This window comes from Mustela putorius, unplaced genomic scaffold (genome assembly GCF_011764305.1).
Source record: "Mustela putorius furo isolate JIRA1106 unplaced genomic scaffold, ASM1176430v1.1 tig00000592_pilon_pilon_pilon, whole genome shotgun sequence".
Taxonomy (NCBI): Eukaryota; Metazoa; Chordata; class Mammalia; order Carnivora; family Mustelidae; genus Mustela; species Mustela putorius.
This window is the reverse complement of record NW_025421426.1, coordinates 8,480,857-8,501,805: the sequence shown is the minus strand read 5'-3', so window position 1 is coordinate 8,501,805 and position 20,949 is coordinate 8,480,857. Positions and strand designations below refer to the sequence as shown.

At 51.6% G+C, this 20,949-nt stretch overlaps 1 protein-coding gene across 3 annotated transcripts in view; it reads right to left on the bottom strand.

Annotated features, from left to right (window-relative positions):
* Nucleotides 1-18,853, bottom strand: part of ELMO2 (engulfment and cell motility 2) — a 38,736-nt gene extending 19,883 nt beyond the window's left edge. The window contains exons 1-8 of one of the 3 annotated variants that reach the window (XM_004746287.3): nt 18,763-18,853; nt 7,269-7,396; nt 6,909-6,949; nt 6,396-6,468; nt 6,034-6,084; nt 2,545-2,726; nt 909-1,008; nt 35-186 (exon numbers count right to left, since the gene is read on the bottom strand). In XM_004746287.3, the coding sequence (XP_004746344.1) occupies nt 35-186; nt 909-1,008; nt 2,545-2,726; nt 6,034-6,084; nt 6,396-6,468; nt 6,909-6,949; nt 7,269-7,346 (677 nt within the window). In that variant the 5' untranslated portion in view covers nt 7,347-7,396; nt 18,763-18,853. Of the gene's footprint in view, nt 1-34; nt 187-908; nt 1,009-2,544; nt 2,727-6,033; nt 6,085-6,395; nt 6,469-6,908; nt 6,950-7,268; nt 7,397-12,310; nt 12,924-18,762 lie in introns of those variants that run through there. The other 2 variants (XM_045082138.1, XM_045082134.1) reach the window with 2 other exon arrangements.
* Between the last annotated feature and the right edge of the window lie 2,096 nt (nt 18,854-20,949).

The window sequence follows — 20,949 nt, the reverse complement described above, 5'->3', positions numbered from 1 at the left end:
GCGAGGGGAGGCTGCGGCGGGATCTCTTACTCACACCTGGAGGTGAGAGATGAGCTGTCCCACGGTGATCTCCTCTGCGATTTTCTGGTACAGACTCTGGCTATTCAAGACCATGCTCTCCAGGATGGCCAGGGACCTCTGAAGGATGGACACGTCCACCATGGGCTGGCTCACGTACCCTGCAATCTACAGTAAGTGAGGGCCAGGTCAGTCAGAAAGCCTGGGGCTCAAAGTCTTGGAATCTAATAACTCCCCATTATTCTCAACCCCCATGATAATGTTCCTGATACATGGTCCTTTCATTTTTGCCTAAATATCTCCAGCATTAGGAAGTTCCCAATGTCCCAAGCCAATGGCAGATGTGACTCTAGGTCAGTGGATACATGACTCTTCGGTTTTAGTCCAGTTTTGAGAACTGACACCGCCCCTTCCGGCAGAAGAAAGGAGGGCCGAAGGAGAAGTATCCCCTCCACCTGCTGAGCTCGATCTGACAATCCAAACAGGCTGCTTTGCAGCTCTGTCAACAGAAGGCAGACTTAGAAATCTAAGGCGAACAAAATGAACATGCAGAACCAAAGAGAAGGGAGTGCTCGGGGAGCAGGTCAGAAGACTCCAGGCGGCTCCTGGCGGCCCGGCTGGTGTCATCCCAAGTCGACTGACAATCCCATCTCACTGTGGCCACATTCAGTTCTGAGAGCCCGGCCCCATCTTCTCAGAGCAGGCCTCAGAGAACAGTGAAGGAACCGTTTCAGGAGCTCTAGGAAGACCCGAGCGTGAGGATGAAAAATTGGGCCTTGGGGACAGAAAGCCGACCCTCAGAATGGCTGTGTTGCCTGCACCTGTCCCTAAACTGACAGGACAACCAGCCACAGAGGGAGGAGAGGACGATGGAATGCTGGAGGCCTCACCTGCTTAATGAAGGTGATTGAAACCATGTCCCAGGAGACAATGCCGTGGTCCATGAGCTCTAAGAAGGCAGTCAAGGTGAATGCCAGCATCTCACTATAGCTGGGACATAAGCAAACACACACAAAAATCACACAAAGATTCAGAGCCAGGGAACACAGGTGTGACAGTGGCCACGATGGGGATGGATTTCAGTGTGAGTGTCAGGGACGGTCAGCACAGCTGTGAGTAGCCACCTGTGTGCACACCTGGCCAGGTGTGCAGCAGATTCTGTCCAGGCATCTGTCTCTGGGAAAAAAGAGCTGCCAGAGGACTGGCTTTCATTCCCTGTACCACCTCATCCCGGGGAGCACGATCACTCACCTGTTTCCAAAACCAAAAAAAAGTATCAGACCTTTATCAACTCCAATACTTGGCAGGGCACCCAAAGGAGCTTACAGCCCATGTTCAACACCAAGATGCAGTAAAGCTTAGGTACAAACTTCAGACAGGGGCTCAATTCCTGTTCAACTATTTACTAACTGTGCAAATTTTATCCTTTTAAACTTCAAATTCCTCCTTGGTAAAACTGAGTCAATCTCACAGCGTTAAGATCATAATGGGCAAGGTGACAATGTGTGCAAACCCCTGACTGCAATGCTGACAGCGTTCTGAAGCCTTCTCTCCTGTGTCCCCCTCTCTCTACACACCACCCTTTACACAGCTCTATAGTGCTCTAGATTCAACAAACCCTATTCCCGTTGGCAAGGCAGGATCGGACCTGTTAACAACAATCTTTGTGACAGTATTACAATGTAAGCAGCACCCCCATTTTAAAGAGGAGGAAACCAAGGCCAGTCCAGTCCTGTACCTCCTCCACCCCACGCCCCCCAGAGACGGCTGAAGTCTCTGAGGGCCACTGAAAGCTTCAGGATGTCCACGCTGCTGCAAAATCTAAGACTTAAAAGGAACACCCAAGATTAGGTGCTTGGTTTGGCTGAAAATTTCAAGAGCTGGTCCATCAGCTGGAAAGATTTCCAACGCCCTCTGTGTGCCGGCTGAGAGGGACAGAAAGCCAGCACAGGCCTAGACAGCTAACGAAACGTGTTCATTCACGGCTGGCCATGGGCACAGAGTGCCACTACACTCATCTCGGCATTGGATATGATAGAGATGTCTGTGGCCTATTGCAAAGTTCTGGAGCTCGTTTTCCCTGTGAAAATGGGTGGTAGGGAGAAGGCCTGCGTGTGTGTGTGTGTGCGTGTGTGGGGGGGGGGCGGGAGCAGGGAGATGACGGGAAAGGGAGGAAGCAGGGGTGGAGATTAAGAACAGACAGATGCCTGTTCTGGTCAATTCTGGACAGTCTGCTCACTAGCCATTTTCCATAAATTAACAGATCTGTCATGATCTACCTTCTCGCTTCCTGACTTCTGTACCCCATGATTTTACTACTGCTTGGATCTGTGAAGACCACCTAGAGTACAAGATTCAGGACCACAATAAGCAAATCCCTCAGTGCAGAGCCCAGTACTTGGCACACTGCTCTGTACACAGAAGGTGCTCAATAAATTAAAGTGACTCGGTGGAGAGGAGAAAAGGATGCCCCGCGGACTGAAGTCAGTCTCTGAAACCCCCCAAGAAGAGCTCAGTTATACTCACTGGGACAAGAGCTTGGTTCCGCTTTCCACAAGCCGTGTCAGCACAATGATGCCATCCATGTTGATGAACTCAGTGGCAAAGGTCACATCAGCAGAGAGCTTGGCCAGCTCCTTCATAGCATCTAGCCGGGTCTCCATGTTGGACGACTGGGTCCTCTCCATCAGCTGGCGTGCAGCCCGGGACTACGAGAGCAGGAACAAGATGTATGCCTTCTGCTCCTTGCAGCAGGTTACTGCTCTGTGAGTAGCTCATAAAGGTTTTTCTGTGGACATCCAAGCCTGAGGCAGAACTAGTTGTACACGCTGTCTAGGAGTTGCTTAATAAATGCTTATTGGATCAATCAGGGAATTACCAGTATGCCAAGACCAATCTGAACCTATGTAGATCCTTTCTGTAGCACTCTGGTCTATGGATTACAGAAACTTCCCACTGAAGGACCAGGGAGAAGATTGTCTACCACCTCCGGCAAGTCACAGGGACACGGATATTGGCTCAACAGAGGGGAGTTTTCTATTACTGTAAGCCATCAGACAGCAGACCAGGTTGTCCCTTGATGTAATGAGTTCTCAGGCCCTAAAAGCAATCAAGGAGAATCTGGACAACCAGCTGTCAAAGATGCTACACAAGGGATTCTTGCATTGGGTGGAGGACTTAATCTGATGACCAGCTTTAAAGTCCCTTTCAATCTCAAAATGTGATAAGCCTGACAAGCTTTTTTTTTTTTTAAACTTTCTCTGAAAGCCTGTATCATTGTCCCTTAAAATGACAGTCCTGGGGAAATTTTAAGAATACCGCAGGGCTGGAAGCTTTCAAAATAGCTTTTTCAAAGTGATGGCTGGTGATCAAGCCTTCTCCCAGCACATGAACTTTCCCCAGAAAAATGCTTGCTTCCTTGCTGCAAGCTCTAGCCACAAGCCTTCCCGAGCGTCTGCTGGCCCTTCCTCCTGCTGGACTTCCTAGCTTTACAGTCAAGGCCCCCGCAAGTGACTGACCTGCAATTTGTCACTCTCTTATTTTTTGTCTGTTAATGAATATTCTCAGCTGGAATGGAAGAGCCTTGAGAGCAAAATGCTCCCGCGGTCTTTATTTTTTCTTCCAGAGCTCAGCAAGTGACTGCAGCCCGGTTCCTGCTGCTGACCGAGGAGTCAGATCTGGTCACCTCTTTCTCCCCTCTGCCTCTCCTCTTTTATTATCACAGAGATGGGCCTACAGCGGCTGCGGCTCTGGATGACACAGAAATCCTCCAGACTCCCGCGGTGGAGAATACGCACACTGCGAGAAAAGGTCACCAGATAGAACCATTTGAAGAGCACTGGTCTGCATCACACTTGGAAACTTCCACCTCCAAATGTTAATTTTCCTCCTGAGACAGCATTTCTGGGCTGCCGCCTTCTGCTCTGGAGAGATGTACTCCTGGGAAAGTCAACTGCTCAGTGCAGGAGGTCTGGAAAATGCTTCAGCACGTCCACGAGAGCAGCTCCCAAACGGTTATATTAAGCTAGCAGATATTAAGCTAGCAGAGCTGATTGGCCGGTGGGGCGGGGGGTGGGGTGGTGGGGTGGGATTGGGAGTCAGCAGGGGTTGGGTGGGTGGGTAATGAAGTCCTTTGGGTGAGAAAGATTCCGGAGAAGGGGGAAAGCAGGAGGACTCACTGGTGAGCATACAGGCCAGGAGTCAGACAGCCCCCGGTTCGAGAGACAGTTCAGCCATGTTTTTATCGTGTGACAAGAGGCTAGTCACGTAACCTGAGTCTCAGTTTGCTCATCTGCAATACGGGGCTATCACGAGTACCCATCTCTTTGGGTATCTGTCAAGATAAGAGGATATGCTGCATGTGAAGCGATCACTCGGCGTTCTGGAACTATTAGCTGTTACTACTGCACACCCCCTGCTGCTCAAAGGGACTGGTCTCTTGCCTCGCCAAGAAAACAGGTGCCATCACAGCCTTAATTTTCTGGCAGCCCTTCTACACGTAAGTGACCCCCCCCCCCATATTGGTCATCCTCCTTAGGGACCGAGCGGTCAAAAATCCCTCCACCTGGGCTTTGGGTTCCCCCTGTCCTGACCCAGTGAGGTCCTGTTCCATTAATCACCCCCTTTCCTGCACCATCAACCTTCCTCTCTTTCACCTTAACTTCTTTTCAAAGACACAAAAGAAACTGCAACAGAAGTTAGCAGCTCTGAAGGGTCAGAGGAGGTGGGGAACTGAGTAGATGAGGCATGGGAGAGGGAGGGAGACCTGCCACTTTATCTTTGTCAAACTTTTTGATTTTTGCAACCCAGGAATGTTTTACCTCTGTTTAAAAAGCATTATCTTTTTGGCTCCACATCCCCGAGTTCCTGCCTTCTGCTGTCTACTTCCTTTTATAACCAAGCTTCCTGATAGTGCGGTGAAGTCAGGGACCTCACTTTGCCACCACTGTAGCCCGGCTGTCACTCATCACCCCACCAGAACTGTCTTCACAGAGGTCACCCGGGACCATGGACTTCCTGGGTCAGTGAACAATGTTTCTGCTCTCCGTCGACTCGATCTCTGCTTGCTGCAGGCTGCGCCTTCCTCTAACTTGACAGTCCCTGCCCACTCCCTCTCGGGTCTCCTGGTTTTCTCTCTGCCTTTCTAGTCGCTTTCTTAGTTACCCTTCAGGAGCTCCGGCAGGAATCAGGGAGTTGCCTCAGAGTCCTCCCTCTCCTTCCACGTCCAGGATATCACCCCATCCCTGGGTTTACCTCTAAATAGCTCTCATGCCTGTCCCCTCATCTCCACTGTCACTTGCCTTCGCTTCATGGGCTGCTAACATTCCTCATTAGCTTCTTAAAGATTCCTCCCACCACCAACCTTCCTTTTTTAGCCCGTGTTCCACACTGTCACTACAGTGATCTTCCTAAAATATAAATCTAAACATAATGTACCTTCCTGCTTAAAATCTTTCAATGTCCCCACATTTCCTTCTGAATCAAGTCCAAACCCTTGAGTGAGCCGTCCGGGGCCCTTCGAGGTCGGCTTCCCACTGGCTGCTATAGGCTCCGCCTCCCCCAACAAAACGCGTCACTCTGCTTGGGATACCCTTCGTTTTCTTATTTCTCTGGCCAATTCTTGCTTATCCTTCAACATATGCGCTAAGCGTGCCTTCCTCTGGGAAGGTTTTCTGGGAATCCTCAGGCCGAACCAGGCAGCCCCTTGTCTGAGTCCCCATAACTCCCTAAGCAACCTTCTGTCAGAATGCTTGAGAGGGGCCTTTGTTTACTCCTAACAAAGTTGTGAGAGCACAGATTGACTTATTTTAAGTCATCTCTACACCCAATGTAGGGCTCAATCTCACAACCCTGAGATCAAGAGTTGGATGCTCCACCGACCGAGCCAGGCAGGTGCCCCTCAAAGACTGACTTTTAAAGCTCTGTAGTCTTGGTTTCTAGAAGGGAGTCTGGCCCATGGTGGGTGCTCCTATGTGTGTTAAATAAATGTACTCCTGAGGAGAACCAGATACGTACCGGGGAGATGGCCAGCTGTAAGATGGTCCCATTCTTAATGTCACTGCGTGTCTGGGTAACAAAGAGGAAAAAGAGTAACTAAGATACAATATTAGACCTGAGCAAGCCGTCTGACTCAATTTTACAGTAGTTGTAACTGAACCTCTTTGGTCAGGCCTCCTTTTGCATGTGTCTTGCCCGAGAACTTCTCAGAACCCTTCCATGTGACCTGGGCCCTCAAGAGGAGAAGCCTCAGTTTTCCAGCCACCCGAGGAGGCAGGGCTGGCGTGCCCCAATTTGCCTGGGAGGCAGCCCCTCCCTGGGACATAGAAGCTGCCCCGCTGTCAGCAAGGCTCCCGTGCCAACTGCGCTCCCGCACGCACCTGCTCGGTGATGTAGAGCTGGGGGCCGTCTGCATATCGGAGGGTGTAATACTCTGGGTTTGGCAGCGACCACCTGTGTGAGAAACCACAGTACAGTCGCCCGGGCCTTCCGCAGGCCCAGCTAAAAGCAGCAGATGCATTAATCATTGCCAGCAGAGTCGCCTCAGGCTTTGGGCGGCCTGCCTGGAGGAGGGGGAGACCCAAAGCTACAGGCTGAGATGCTGACCAAAAACAAGTGGCTCAGGCTTGGGTACCAACCGGCGCCGTCCAAGGCGGTTCGCATGACTCAGCGCGAGCCTCACAGCCCACCAGCACCTTCCTGGGCTCACAGGAAAAAGAAGGATTTCTACGAGGTCGTAGGGACATCCTCCTCCGCTACACCTCCTTTGTAAGACAACGATCCGCAAAAGTTCCACCCCCGGGACCCGGCTAACTGGAGGTTCCTCCCGGTGGGGCGGTGTTCCTACAGTTGTTAGCCTACCCTTGTCCAGAACGAGAGCACTTTCTACTCACCCATCACAAACTTCCTTGATGATGGATGCCAGGGGCCGTTTCTGAAAGAGAGAGAGATGGAGATCCTTCACCAGCAATCCATGCTATTCCACCAAGGTTCTGATGAGGGCCTGCCTAGCAGGACCAGCCCGGGGCCTGAGTGGGGACTGCCTCCCCGACGGCTTCTGCTGGAGAGGAAACCTCTCTCCCAAGCCACAGGACCGACCCTCCATGGGGTGGGACAGACCTTGACCTTCCTGTTGCTGGCTCTTACTCCTGATGCCAAAAGCCCACATTCCTGAAGACAACCCTGCCGTGCGCTTCCCTGACGACCCCCCTCCCCCCAGCATTTCTGCTTCTGTCCTCCTTCCAGGAGCTCACCTGGTCGATTTCAAGGAGCTGAGCGTTAGCACCTGGCCACTCAATGGCTACTTTGACGATGTCTGATGGGGGCGGCATTGTTCCCAATCGGCCCTACTTCTCCAAGAAGCACACACTGACACAGCCGCCTAGAGACAGAGTCAGAGAGAAGGAAAGAGTCAGAGCGTCTGCCTTCATTTTTCACTCGTTAGATATTTCTGAGAATCAGAAGACGGTGTCCAAAGTAACATATGGAACTGCTTGGTTGGAATTTTTCGACATCACACCAGACCCTCTCTCCTTGGGCTTTTTGTCTCTTTTAGATTAAGTCAGCGAGTAGAAATGGGACAAGCCATCCATCAACTGCAGATCGGGCAGGAGCAAGGTCTGCCAACGTGACACTTTGGTCTAAAGGTCAGGAGGACTGTGTGGTAGAAGAATGAATTTACTGCAAATTCCCATCTTGGGACGTTGGGAGGGAGAAGCATATGCTCTGAGACAGATAAGAATAGGCAGAGCCTTCTCTTAGTTGAGTGGCCGGCTGACGGAGCCTGCCCACTTCTGTTCCACTCTCATCCGAGGAAGATCCCAGTGTCGGCAGGGCCCGGCCGCTTGCTCTCGCCTCCTGCCTAGTAACCGCTGCCACTCCTTCCCCCTCAAAGGACACAATGTGGAGCCTCCTCTGTGTGGGATGACGCAGAGTTCAGAAAATGGGGAAGAAAACTGGGACAGGAAATGCTATTTTAGTCCCTACTGCCAAGGGCAAGGGCTGCCGGCGCTCAAGTGCAGGGAGGTGAGGACAGCCCCACACAAAGGCCCCTCTATAGGAGGACGAGGCTCCGAAAGTACCTCTGACCCCCTCCCCCATTTGTCTCCAAAATAAAGGAAAATAAATCATTTTGAACGGGTCTGGAAGATGGGCCCATGTGACCAGTCTCCTAGGCAACCCCACTAGCTTAGTGGTATTCCAAGTAGCAGCCAAAGCATCCTCTCTCCAAGGTCTGATGAAGGCAAGTCACTCGACTGATGGATTATTTCCATGTATATTTTACATTCCTTGCCGACAGGTTCAGAAGAGGCCTCTCTCTTAATGAAAAAAAGAACTTTCTCGGCATCCGCCAGGCTCAGCCGTTCACCCGCACATCAGGCTTCGATAATGGAGACTGCCTGGCTCTCCTGAACTCAGGGCAGAGCCGCTGCTAAGCTGGTGCTGGTGTGTGCTGCAGCTTTTAGGCCCAGACACAGATGTCTATTCTCACAGCCCTGTGAGCACAGGTCTGTCTGGTGAAAGGGGGGAAGGCCCTTCCCCTCCACACCTGGGAGTCTCCAGGAGAGGGAAGCTTCTGTGACCGTTTCCTGGTCAGGCTGGGCTGCCCCAGAAGGCAAGTGTCAACAGTACTGGCATTTCCAGCACGTGACAATGCACAGATGGTTTTCCAAGCGCTTTCACTGACTCCGCTGAGCCCTCCCGGCAGCCCCAGGAAGTAGGCGGAATCAGACTGTTAGTTCTGAGACGACACAGCTGGAGCTCAGAGGATGGTTAAAGGGCCCCAGTTCCACCAGCTAATAGGTAGGAAAGGGGACAGAACTTGGGGCTGACTTTGGCCGGCGCTCTTCCCTTCCCTGCTGAGCTAGTCTGAATTTCTGTTCGTTGGAACTAAATCAAGCCTAAAGAGCCTGTGGGGGGCAGGCCTGGTGGTCCTCAAAGCTTCTGCCACGTCTGTGGCTCCAAGCAGAATTTCCCGTGTGTGATGTTCGTATGCTTAGACACACAATGAACCGTTCCCATTAGGACACCTCCTGGCTGAAAGGCCACATGGCAAAGCAGGGGTGGGACCGTGACTCTGGATGCCTAGGGCAGGCATCTTTATCCTTACCGGTAAATGTGCCATAATTAGGAGGTATGACTGTACAGTTGTGAGATCATTTTTTAAAACGGAGATATAATTTACATACGAAACGCACAGAGCTCATGTACGTGTGTATATATAGAATAGAAATACGCACGTCTCTCTGTAACCACCACCCAAAACAGGACTTCGAACATTCTCATCACCCTAGAAAATTCCCTCCTACCTCCTTCCAGGCAATCCCCTACCTTCCAGCCTCCAAAAGGCAACTCCTTTCTGATTCTCTCGCCATACATGAGTGTGGCCCGTTTTTTGCACTTTGTATACACAGAAGCACACAGGATGGCCTCTTAGACCATTTGTCATTTAGTTCTTCTCTTTGAAACAAGGAGGCGAGAGAAGGCGCTGGGATGACTGTCCTGCTGAAGAAGCAACTGGGTTTGGACGTCATGGAGTCAGGACCCCGTCACAGTTCCATCCCTAGGTATCTGGGTGATGTGGACGTGGCCCTTGCACCCAAGCCTCGACTGTGGGATGTGAGTGTTGAACTAAAGCACACGTAGAGTGCTCCCTAAGTCTAAAAGCCCATGGTTACAAAGTAGAATTTACAAATCCAAATGAAGATCGCCCACTTCAAAGTCCACACCCAAGGCAGCCACACCCTTATTTCCTGATGGTGCTGCTAAGCCTTATTTGTTAGAGCTCCTTTCTGCATACTGTCTTTGGAGACAACGAAGCTAAAGCTCATGACTTGGCCATTCCACATTATTTGGACCCAACCTGGCATTTCCTAGGTTGACTGTCTCTTTCTTTATTAAACCTCGCCCTGAGTGATTCGTGGCTGTTTCAAAAACTCATATCCATCTTAAAGCGTGGAGATTTGCAACTGCCAAGACTATTCGAGAGAGACTCCGAGCCCCCATTCTCAGTGATTCTGCCCTTTTTCACACAGGGCAGGCTGTCCATTTAAACTGAATGACACTCTCCCTACCCCTGCCCCAGCTGGTGGGACCTACGTGAACACTGAACCTTAGCCGGATAAATCCAATTCTTTCTTTTAAATTTACAGACACAAGCTAAGGAAGCTGGATGCCAAGGGGCCCTGGGGTAGAAAGATCATCATCAGCCTCCGAGCAGGTACTGTGGCAAGATAAAGCCACCAGCAAGCCAAAGATACCAAGAAGCAAAAACCAAGAGTCTTTTTAGAGGAAGCTGTTCTGCAGAAGAATCCAGAGATGTGTAGATAAGTGGAGGCCAGAAACCAGAAACCACAAAGTCCTAAAAACAGATGAAAAAGCCTGATGACTTCCCAGATCCCATGGCTCCAACTCCTACACTTGAGGTGCCTGAAATTCCCCTGGATCCTGCCCAAATAGCCCTTCTTTAAATGGAACTAGCCTGCTTTTCTGTTCACTGCAACGAAAAGGCTTAAGACTAAGTTTGACCCCAGGCTTTGAAGGAACTCTGATCTGGGGGCCTGTGCAAGCAGCAGCGTAACAGGCAAAGGGTAATGACAGTGAGCAGGACCTTCCTTGACACGGGCTCAGTCTGGTGTCTTTAAAAACAGTTCAGTTAGGGCGCCTGGGTGGCTCGGTGGGTTAAAGCCTCTGCCTTCAGCTCAAGTCACGATCCCTCGGTCCTGAGATCGAGTCCCGCATCGGGCTCTCTGCTCGGCAGAGAACCTGCTTCCTCCTCTCTCTCTGCCTGCTTCTCTGCCTACTGGTGATCTCTGTCAAATAAATAAATAAAATCTTAAAAAAAAAAAAAAACTAGTTATATAAGGGACTTCATAGTAATCATGTTGTATATAATAGTAATGGGTAGACAGCCTTTTTACAGTTGATCACTCTTTTTTTTTTTAAAGATTTCATTTATTTATTTTACCGGGTGGGGTAGCACAGGGGGCAGAACAGAGAGAGAGAGACAAGCAGACTTCCCACTGAGTGCAGAGCCCACTGGGGGGCTCACACCCCTGAGATCATGACCTGAGCTGAAATCAAGAGTCAGTCGCTTTACCCACAGGGCACCCGGGTGGCCCTGATTGCTCACTTCATTTATTTATTTGTTTATTTGACAGACAGAGATCACAAGTAGGCAGAGAGGCAGGCAGAGAGAGAGGAGGAAGCAGGCTCCCTGTTGAGCAGAGAGCCTGATGCAGGGCCGATCCCAGGACCCTGGGATCATGACCTGAGCTGAAGGCAGACGCTTTAACCCACTGAGCCACCCAGGCGCCCTGATCGCTCACTTCTATGGCATTATTACAGCCAATGCTCAAGGAACCCTGAAAAATAACCCCACTGTACAGATGAGACAACTGAAGTTCAGATGGGTTGAGCTTGTCTGCCATAGGGCTCCTTCCCATGTCTCCCCTCCCTCCAAAATAAAGAAAGCAAGCACATCAGAACGGATCTCAAGGCTGAGTCATGTGACTTCACAGTTAGTTCTTCTCCCTCTACGTAATACTTGGGTCCTTTTCAAAGGACTTTACACATATTGATTTATTTAATCCACACAGCAACCGCGCGTGATATATTTTTGCGCCCATTCAACAGATGAGACAAGGCGAAGCACGGAGAGATTAAGGACGATGCTCAGTGTCACGCAGCTAATAATAATAACTGGATTCCGGGTAGTCTGGTGCTGTTTGAAAGCCATGTGAGCAGCAGGTGAAGCCGTCCGTGGCCCGCAGCAGGTGTCTGGAGGACTCTGGTTTGCCATACCTGAAGCTAAAGCACCCTGAAGGGAAGAAACCTGCATGGCGAGAGCTCACTGGTCCAACAGGGAGTGGCTCCCCACTGTCTAGAGGACAGCCCCGCTTCCTCATGTGCTACTGGGTTCTCCGTCTAGCCAGGTCTTCCCAGACTGCTTGCTGTTTCCGTGAGGCAGGCCACATTCTTCCATTTCTCCTGTCCATCCGCATGTTCTCTTCCTTCCCTGGACTGTCAAAAGAGCTCCTATTTAAACATCAAAGTCCAGTTCAGATGTCACTGCCCCTCTACCCTTCTGAGGGGTCCCCTTTCCCTAGCGAAATGAAACAGGATGGGACCACTGTGTTCTCACAGCACTCTGCTCTGACCTCTGTGAGGGCTCCTGTCCTCCTCCGTGACAGGTATTATTACTATTGTACATACTGTTATGATAGTTAAGTATCTGTGCATCTCTCTTCCTCACTAGCTCCTCCCCCCAGGAAGGTACACCCTGTCACCCACTCACCTAGCACAGCACTTGGCACACCGTTCTGGCTCAGCAAGCACCAGTGTCTGCGCAAATCCTTCACCTCTGACTTCCTCCACTCCTGTGAACCAGCGCCGCCTCGGAGTGGAAAGGGACTGGCGTGAACTGTTCTGGTTGTTTGGTGTTCCCTCCACGTCCCGCCACTTTCTAACGACACAGTATTTCCACTGTTGAGAGTCTGGCTGTCGTCTTTGACGTCTCACTGGACGTGTCTCACTGCAAGACCAGGTTTAGCGCCCCTGACTCTACTGCAAAGAAAGGGGCGAGTATCCCACTGCTTCTCTGTGGAGGCGTCAGGAGGCAGGCGAGCAGGAGCGGTCGTGTTCTCCCGAGCCCATCCCCGGACGGAGGGTCTCCTTGTGGGGAACTCCTTCAGTACTTGCTTGCTAACTCTTCATTTTCATTTTAGAAAGGAAGTGGAAATTAGGTCGAGGCAATTCAGTAACATTGCAAAACTCTCAGGGTTATAAATAGCCTTCTGCTCGGCCCTCAGCGGTGCTTGAGTTCAACAGCGAACAGCCGGGATAAGGGAGCTGTGGTTTCCATCCAGGCCCAGAGGGGCAAAGAAGTCATAGCCCTCTTCCAGATGAATCCGCTTGCCGCCCCTCACCTCCCACCCCCTTAAAGGCAAGCGCTGCAGACATCAAGCCGGCTGGCAAAACTCAACACGCCACAAACAGGAGAGAGGCACGCACTCGATCTGAGGAAGGTAATTCTGCAAGGCAGGAGAATGAAAGCGCACGTCTTCAAAGGCAAAGCTCGGGAAACAGAGAGAAATAGTACCATCGGCATCTCCAGGGGAGCAGTCCCTAAGTGGCCTCTGGCAGGTGCGCTTGTAAAATCAACACGGTTACAAAAGGCCCTGTGGAGCTTTATCTACCGTCACCCATGCAGTGACTGCTCCAGAGGGCTGGACTCTGCCAGCGGGTGACACAGCCCATGTGCAGAAAGCAAGTGAAAGAGGATGCCTTCCCACTAGCAAGGAATTCAGAATGAAGATTCCCGCTTCCAGCTCTCCGTCCTCCCCGCCCTCCTCCCCACTCTTTGAAGGATAAGGATTGACGTGTGCTTTTTTGTTCTCATCTTTTGCTTTTGATTCAGTGGGGGGGGGGGGGGGGATGGTGTGGGTGAGTCTGGTTTATGTTTCCTGCAACAGAGTCCACCACACCAGGAAGGGAACTAGAGGTCACACCCTCTTTCTAATTGAAACCGCAATCTCACTAGAGGCTTCTCCCTCTGAAATCTTCTCATCTGAGGAGTGACGCCACTTCCCTGAGTTCGGCCGCTAAATGGGGATGAGCTCTCAGGTCCAGAGGAGGGGAACTGGGTTGGCAGAGATTCAACTTTTCCACGCACTGCTCGAAAGGCTGAGAGGGACCATCGTGACAACAGCGGCTGACATTTCTTTTTGTAGAAATTTGCCGAACACCCGCCTCACCCCAAAGCCACTAAGTTGGACCCACAGCACAGTGAGGAAGGGGACGGGAATGGGAAGTGGTTAACTGTTCGGGCTTCTTCCCTGAACACTTGCCCTAAGGATCACCTGGGTCTCCCCTTACCCTGCACAGAAGCCCTCTGCGGAGTTCCCAAGCATACAGAACAGAGCTCAAACTCGCTAGCAGAGTGCTGACCCCAGTTCCACTCAGTAGCTCTTCAGGGTGGAAGTGCTGTCCAGACTTTCCCGCGTAGATGCTAGCACGTCGCCCCAAACCATCTTGCTCCCTCAAGCATCACGCTCTTCTGAGTCTGCACTTTCTTTCTTTCTTTCTTCTTTCTTCTTTTTTTTAAGATTTTATTTATTTATTTGACAGACAAAGATCACAAGTAGGCAGAGAGGCAGGCAGAGAGAGAGGAGGAAGCGGGTTCCCTGCTGAACAGAGAGCCCGATGCAGGGCCAGAACCCAGGACCCTGGGATCATGACCTGAGCCAAAGGCAGAGGCTTTAACCCACTGAGCCACCCAGGTACCCCTGAGTATGCACTTTCACACACGCTGCTGACCTTCCACCTTAGCCAACCGGCAAACTCCTACTCATCCTTCAAGGCCCAGCTCACACATTCCCTCATTGGTGTGGCTTTCCTTGTCTTCTTCCCTCAGGCAGAATTAACTGCCCCTCCTCTGTGTTCCCAGTCTTCTTACACAAACCTTCACAGCCCCCTGACTTCAAATTCTCTGTGCGGCCTCTTTGCTACTCAAGTGTGAGCTGCAATCAGTAGCATGCGCAGTGCCTGGGAACCTGCAGTCATGGAGGATCACCTGCTCAGTGGGAATCCACCTTCAAACAAGACCCCCGGTGGCGGGGGAGGTGGTCACATGCATGTGCGGGGGTGGTCACATGCATGTTCAAGTGTGAGAAGCAGACTCTAGACCAGCGGTCCTCACCTCTGGTTGTGCACCATCGATGCCCACCCCGCACTCTGAACCCTCTCACCACCCAAGTGATCCTAATGGTGGTCAGGGCTGAAAGCCACAGCCAAGAGGACTATTAGCCATCTGAGAGCAGGGACACATCCAGCCTGTGTCCCTTCCCCCCGCTTCCCCAATGTCTGCAGCACACTGCCTGGCACACTGCAGAACCTGCAGAATTCCACACTAAAAATACCCTTCATGGGGTGCCTGCGTGGCTCCTGATGTCAGCTCCAGCCATGATCTCAGGGTCATGAGATCGAGCCCTGCACTGGGCTCTGCACTGGGTGTAGACTCTGCTTAAGATTCCTTCTCCAACTCCCTCTCTAAAAATAAATAAATAAATAAATAAATTAAATTAAATGAAAATAAATAAAAATACTCTCCAGGATGTCCTGAGACCTACTGCCTTTCAACAAGAATAAAAACACTGCAGAGAACTGTCCATTGCCTAGAACTTTACAAATCCCTAACTATAATAGCTGGCAGATTTAGAAGGGTTCAGGGTTTACAGACTACTTGCTTCGGTTTTTGGAAGTGAAACAGACAATGAGACGGAAAATACTGATGAACTTTAAGGAACTGTTCCCCTTCAACAGCCCATGGTGGTTGCAACAGGGTGGCAGAGCTTGTGTAGGGAGGGGGTGTGGTGAGCCCAGAAGAGTCCTGGGTCATGGCTGAAGTCCCGGGCTGTGGGCCCAACTCTTTCAATACCAACCATAACAACACAGCATTGTTCTCACTGTAAAATCAGGCCAAGCCCTCTCACTTTATAAATAAGAGAACTGAGGTCCAGAGAAGCTGGCAAGGCCACACCACCAGTTAGGGACAAAAGAAGGTCTTGGTCCCCCATGTCTGGGTTAGTTCCCTCTCTACAGCACAAGGGATGACTGCCCAGATTCACCATGACCACAAGCCACTCTGGCCCTCTTGTCCTGATCTAATGAGGGAGTTAGTAGATGTTTTTGAGGTCTCTTCCCACCTTGACCTTCTGGTAAGCCAGTGTCACTTAATGGTTAGGAGCTTGAGTTCTGGAGTGGGCCAGACCTGGATTTGGAGCTCAGCTCTAACAATTTCTGTATCTGTAAAATGGGGATTCGACCAACCCTCCTCTTCTCAAGGGGTTATGAATATTAAGTGAGATAATCTATGTTAATCATATAAGCGTGATTTCTGACACAGAGTAAGCAGAATTCCAGCTGTGTGAACTTGAAGAAGCTGCAAAAACACCATAACCACATTTCCTAGCATACAAAAACCCTACCCTCAGGCTGCAGGAAATTGATGACAAAATGAGAACATATGTGAAGGCAATCAAGGAGGCAAAGCACCGCTGGTGGTGGTGTTCTTCTATAATAATAATAATAATAATATCAATTATTATTATTATTTTCTTCCAGAAACAGCACCTTGGATACTTTTTAATCAGTTTCAGAGCCATGGCCACTACAAAGCCTGCCACATAACAGGCGCTCAACCAGTCTTTCCTGGTGACTCACATTAAACCACCATGCCTAGTGGGGTGACAAAGTTAAATGCCTTAAGCAGCCAGGCAGATAAGTAAATAAGCCAAGGAGCATCTATGCAGGCACTGAGGCAAACTGCAAAGCGTCCATCCCACCTAAGGAAGCTCAAATTCAATGCTTTCAAACACATTTCACAGCTTGGTCTCAACAACAACTTTGCAGGCTCTACTGACCATTGATTCTGGGTCTTCGTCACACCATGTGGTTGTCTTGGGCGTCACCTAATCACCCTACGATCTGGTCTTGTCCTTCCATGGTAAGCATCCTGAAAATGAGGGCTGTGACTTACACTCCCCAGTCACCCTAAGTAGAACAGCGCTGGCCTCGCAGTAAGGGGACGCTCACTAGGTGAGCAATCGTGGAACTGAGCAGCCAGTGTTAACTCGAACGTGCTGCTCCCAGCACCACCAGGACACCGCAGGCCCTGCGTATTTCTCTCCCCATCTCCCCATCTCCCAGGACCACCGTGTAGACTGTGCTGAGAGGTATAGCAACTGGGTCAAAGAAGGACTTGCCTTGCAGGGTTTTCCTCCAGAAGCATTAAATATGCTTGTTCCTGAGCCACCTAGACAGGTGGTACTGATGTGTCCAGACATATTACTCCACACGAAACCAGACAGAATGTGCAATATAGCCACAGGTGCCACCATTCTCAAGTTTAGTCCCCACTTCCTGCACTCCCAGACCTCCTTGGCACCTCCTAGAGGCAGCATAGGGTATAGAGAGACCAGACTCCAGAAGAACACACGGGGTCCTAGTCCTAATGTTCCCTCCTCCACTCACAAACGCTAGCGTGATCACCAGCAGGCAATGTAACTTTTAAGAGCTTCCTTATTTTTATTAGTGAAATGCAGGCAATAAGAACTACCCCAAAAGACTCTAAAGGGGATTAAATGCCACAAGTATACAAAGCTTCTAGAACTGCACAGCCCAAGAGGGCAGCCCCAGACCTGTGTCCTGTGTAGCCACTGAGCACGGGGCATGTGGTTACCACAAACTAAATCAGACCCGCTATAGGTAGAAAACACATGCCAGACTTCAAGGACTTAGGGCACCCACAAAAATGGGAACTATCCCATTAATAGGGTCTTTATATCGATCGCATGTCAAAATAATATTATTTTGGAATATAATAGGTTAAGTAAAATGTGTTCCAAAAATTGATTTTACCTGCTTCCTTTTAAATTTTTAATGCGGCTACTAAAAGATTTAAACTACCCATAGGGCATTCTATTTCTATTGGACACAAAGCATTGTTCTGCATAGAGCTTGGCACACAGAAAGTATTCCCAGGTTGGTTTCCTTCCCCCACTGGCAGGCTATCAGGGACCACGATTCACACCCCCTTCCTCCTGTCAAAGCCAAGACCTCCACCCCCTTCTTTAATAAATGTTTACGGTGCCTGGTCCTGTGCAAGAGGCTCGAGATGCACAAGGAGCAAAACCAGACACTATCTTCTAGGCCTTCTTATCTGGTGGGACGGACAGACATTCTAATACTTTCACAAATAAAGGTAAAACTGCAGTTGTTCAAGTGTGATGAAGAAGTACCCAGGGTGACAAAAGTGGGGAATTCACCTGGAGAAGGAGTCAGGGTGACACCTGAGTGCATATCTGAAGCCTGAAGATGAGTTTACTGGACTAAAATGGGCGGGGAAGAGGGGGGGCGACACAGAAGAAGGCTAAGTGTAAAGACCCCAAGGAAAGCTAGGGCTTGGGATGTGTAAGGAACAGAGAAAGGACAGTGTGAAGAGAACTGAACAGGAGGGACAGGCTGGAGGTTCCAGATCTCCAGGGCTTGGGCGAGGATCTCGGGCTGACCCTGCAAGAGCTGGGCGGCTGGCCAGTTTTAAGCAGCGGAGTGTCCGGATCTGATGTGCATTTTGAAAACCCCACTGGCCACGGTGCGAGGCCCACAGCAGAGCGGCGGGAGAGCGTGGGGGCCCATCAGGTAGGACAGTGCAACCGCCCAGGTAGGAGGCGACAGACGCCTGAACGGAAGGGGAGCGGCGGAGATGAGAAGTAGACGGACTGGGGGCCACAGAGCGGCCGGCTCCACCGGGCGGGGTGATGGGCAGCGTGTGCGTCGCGGCGGCGATGTCAAGAGAGACTCCCCGGCCGCGGCCGAGGGCCACCCAGCCGCACACACTCCCCGGGCTCCCAGCGAGCGCGCTCCCACCCCGTCCCTCCCCCATCTGCTCGTCTTGCCCGCAGGCTCCATCCCCCCACCCTTCTCCCTTCGCTCCTCCAGGCCCGGCCCGCCCTCTTCCCCACCCTACGCCACTCCTGGTGGGGAACCGGCGCCCAGCAGGGCCGCGACCCCCTGACGAACCGGCGCGGTGCAGCCGGGGCCCGCCCTCCAGCCCCTCAACCCCTGGGGCAAATGCAGGCCGCAGCCTCCGGCCCCCTCCCCGGCCCGGCCTCTCCTCCCCGCATCCCTCCGGCCAGGGCCCTCTCCGCGGCCCGCCACGCCCCGGCGCCCGGCGCCCCCCTCACTCACCAGGGCGCCGACCTAGGCCCAGCTCCCGCGCCCGGGTCTCGCCTCCGCGGCTCCTCCAGCCTCCGCCCGCCCCGCCTTCCCGGGACCCCGCCCCCGCAGGCCGACCCGGGTTCCTATTGCTCCGCTTCGCCGTCACGCTGAATCCTCTTTCTTCAATTGGGTTGCTTGCCTGTCACTCAAAGAAAGGCGGGCCCAACTGCCGGAGGGGGTGAAGCGCCGGCATGTCCCCGCCCCACTGGCGGAGGCCTCTGAAGGAAACAAGCTTCCTTCCCACCCAGCCTCGCCACCCACTCCGCGTGCTGTGGGGTCCGAAGGAGCGGGATTTTGCAGCGGATCCAAGAGGCGGCCTTTTCTCCCTCAAACTTTTCTTTTGGCACAGCCCGGGAGTGAAGGAAAAGGCTTGGGTTCCTTGTGACAACTCGGAGATTTTGAGGGCTGAGCTGTCCTCCGGTGGCACTCAGCCCCATGCCCAGCGGGCATGTAATGCACACTCAACAGTGGGGTAACTGAGTGGGAGGTGACAGTCGTGTCAGAGGCTGTGAGCAGCCGTGGCTGCTCACCACCGAGAGGGAGCTAATTATACCTGCACCCGGGGCTGACCGTGGGCGCTGAGTAGAGGCAGAGGGCTGCGGCTCAGCTGTACTGTCAGCGGAATCCCGTGGGAGGTGGCGTTTGTTACCGGGATCAGAGCAAGGCCCGAGCCAAGGCCTCACTCATGCTATCTTCCTATATACTCACAGCAGCTCCAATGTAGGTATTATGCCGATCCCTTTGTTTGGGATAAGAAAACTGAGGCTCCCCAGCGGGCCAGAGATGGCACAGCTAGTGGCCCGCAGAGCAAAATGCCCCACTGTGCTGGTTTGAGTCTGAAGTTTATGGTTTCAGCATTTTGTCTCACAGATCCTTACAACAATCCCGAGAAGTATGGATTTTGTTGTCCATTTTACAGATGCTCGGCAGAGGCTGCGTGAGATGGATACTACCCAGAAAGGATTAAATAACGACCACCACCGTTCACAGGGCACCTTGCAATCTACAGAGCCGTCGTACGCGTGTTGGTTTATTCGATCCCTGAAACATCAGAGATGACTTTTGTTAGTCTTATTTTGCTGGTGAACAAACTGGTGCTCACAGAAGTTGAAGGTCAGTAAGAGCTAACATCAAGGCAACCCTGCCCCCCCACCAACGCTGAGGTCCTCAGCAAACTTTCCCCAAAAGTCCACCCAGTAAATACTCAGCCATATGGTCTCTCTGACAACTACTCCACTTTGCACAGGCGACAGATAAACCGATGAGTGTGACTGAGTTATAGCGGGTGGCCGGAGCCGTAATTGGCCCACCCCTGGTCTACCCGTTTGCTGGATATCAGAGTCTTGTATAGTTTCGTGGGCTCCTCATGGTGACTTTGTTAGTGACCATACTGTTATTGTCTGTTACTGTTGTTGTTGATGACGCTGTCATCTCAATCCTTTTACAAAGGAGGAGTCGAAGGTGTGGCATGGTTAAGGATGTGCCGGAGGTCAGTGCAAGAACTAGAAGTCAGATCCAGCTTTTGCTTACTCCAATTCCCATCCTCTGCCTACTGCTGTCCTTCTCGCCCCATTGCAAGGTGGCAAGCCATGTTCACCTTACCTTTCCCGGGCTCTAGGGAAAGCTAACTCCTATAACTAACCTCCTAAGGAACATTCTACTCCTTCCTGCCTTCCCCATTTATTCCAGCCCATCAACAGCTCCCCCTCCCGGAGCCCCTATGATGCTTATACCCAGCAGCCTTGATTATTACTGAGACATGGTCTCCATGTGGTCAGGGACTGTTGTGGCCGACCAGCTGTCTGCCAAGCTCCCTCTCCCTGGCTTCCATAGTAACATGACTGCCCAGCTAAGCTGTACTGCCCACTCCCACTCGCAGTTAAGAAAGGCCAGGTAGGAGCCCCTGGGTGGCTCAGAGGGTTAAGTATATGCCTGGGGCTCAGGTCACGATCTCCAGATCCTGGGAATTGAGGCTGAGCTGGGAGTCTTCTCCCTCTGCCAATCCCCCTGCTTGTGCTCTCTCTCTCAAATGAATTAAAAAAAAAAAAAAAAAAAAAAAGAACAGCCAGATACCTGAGTTTTCGCCAGTGGAAGTGAAACTTCAGGCAAGGCCTTTAGTCAATAGGCCTGCCTCCTCCCCCACCCCCCATCCTTCTC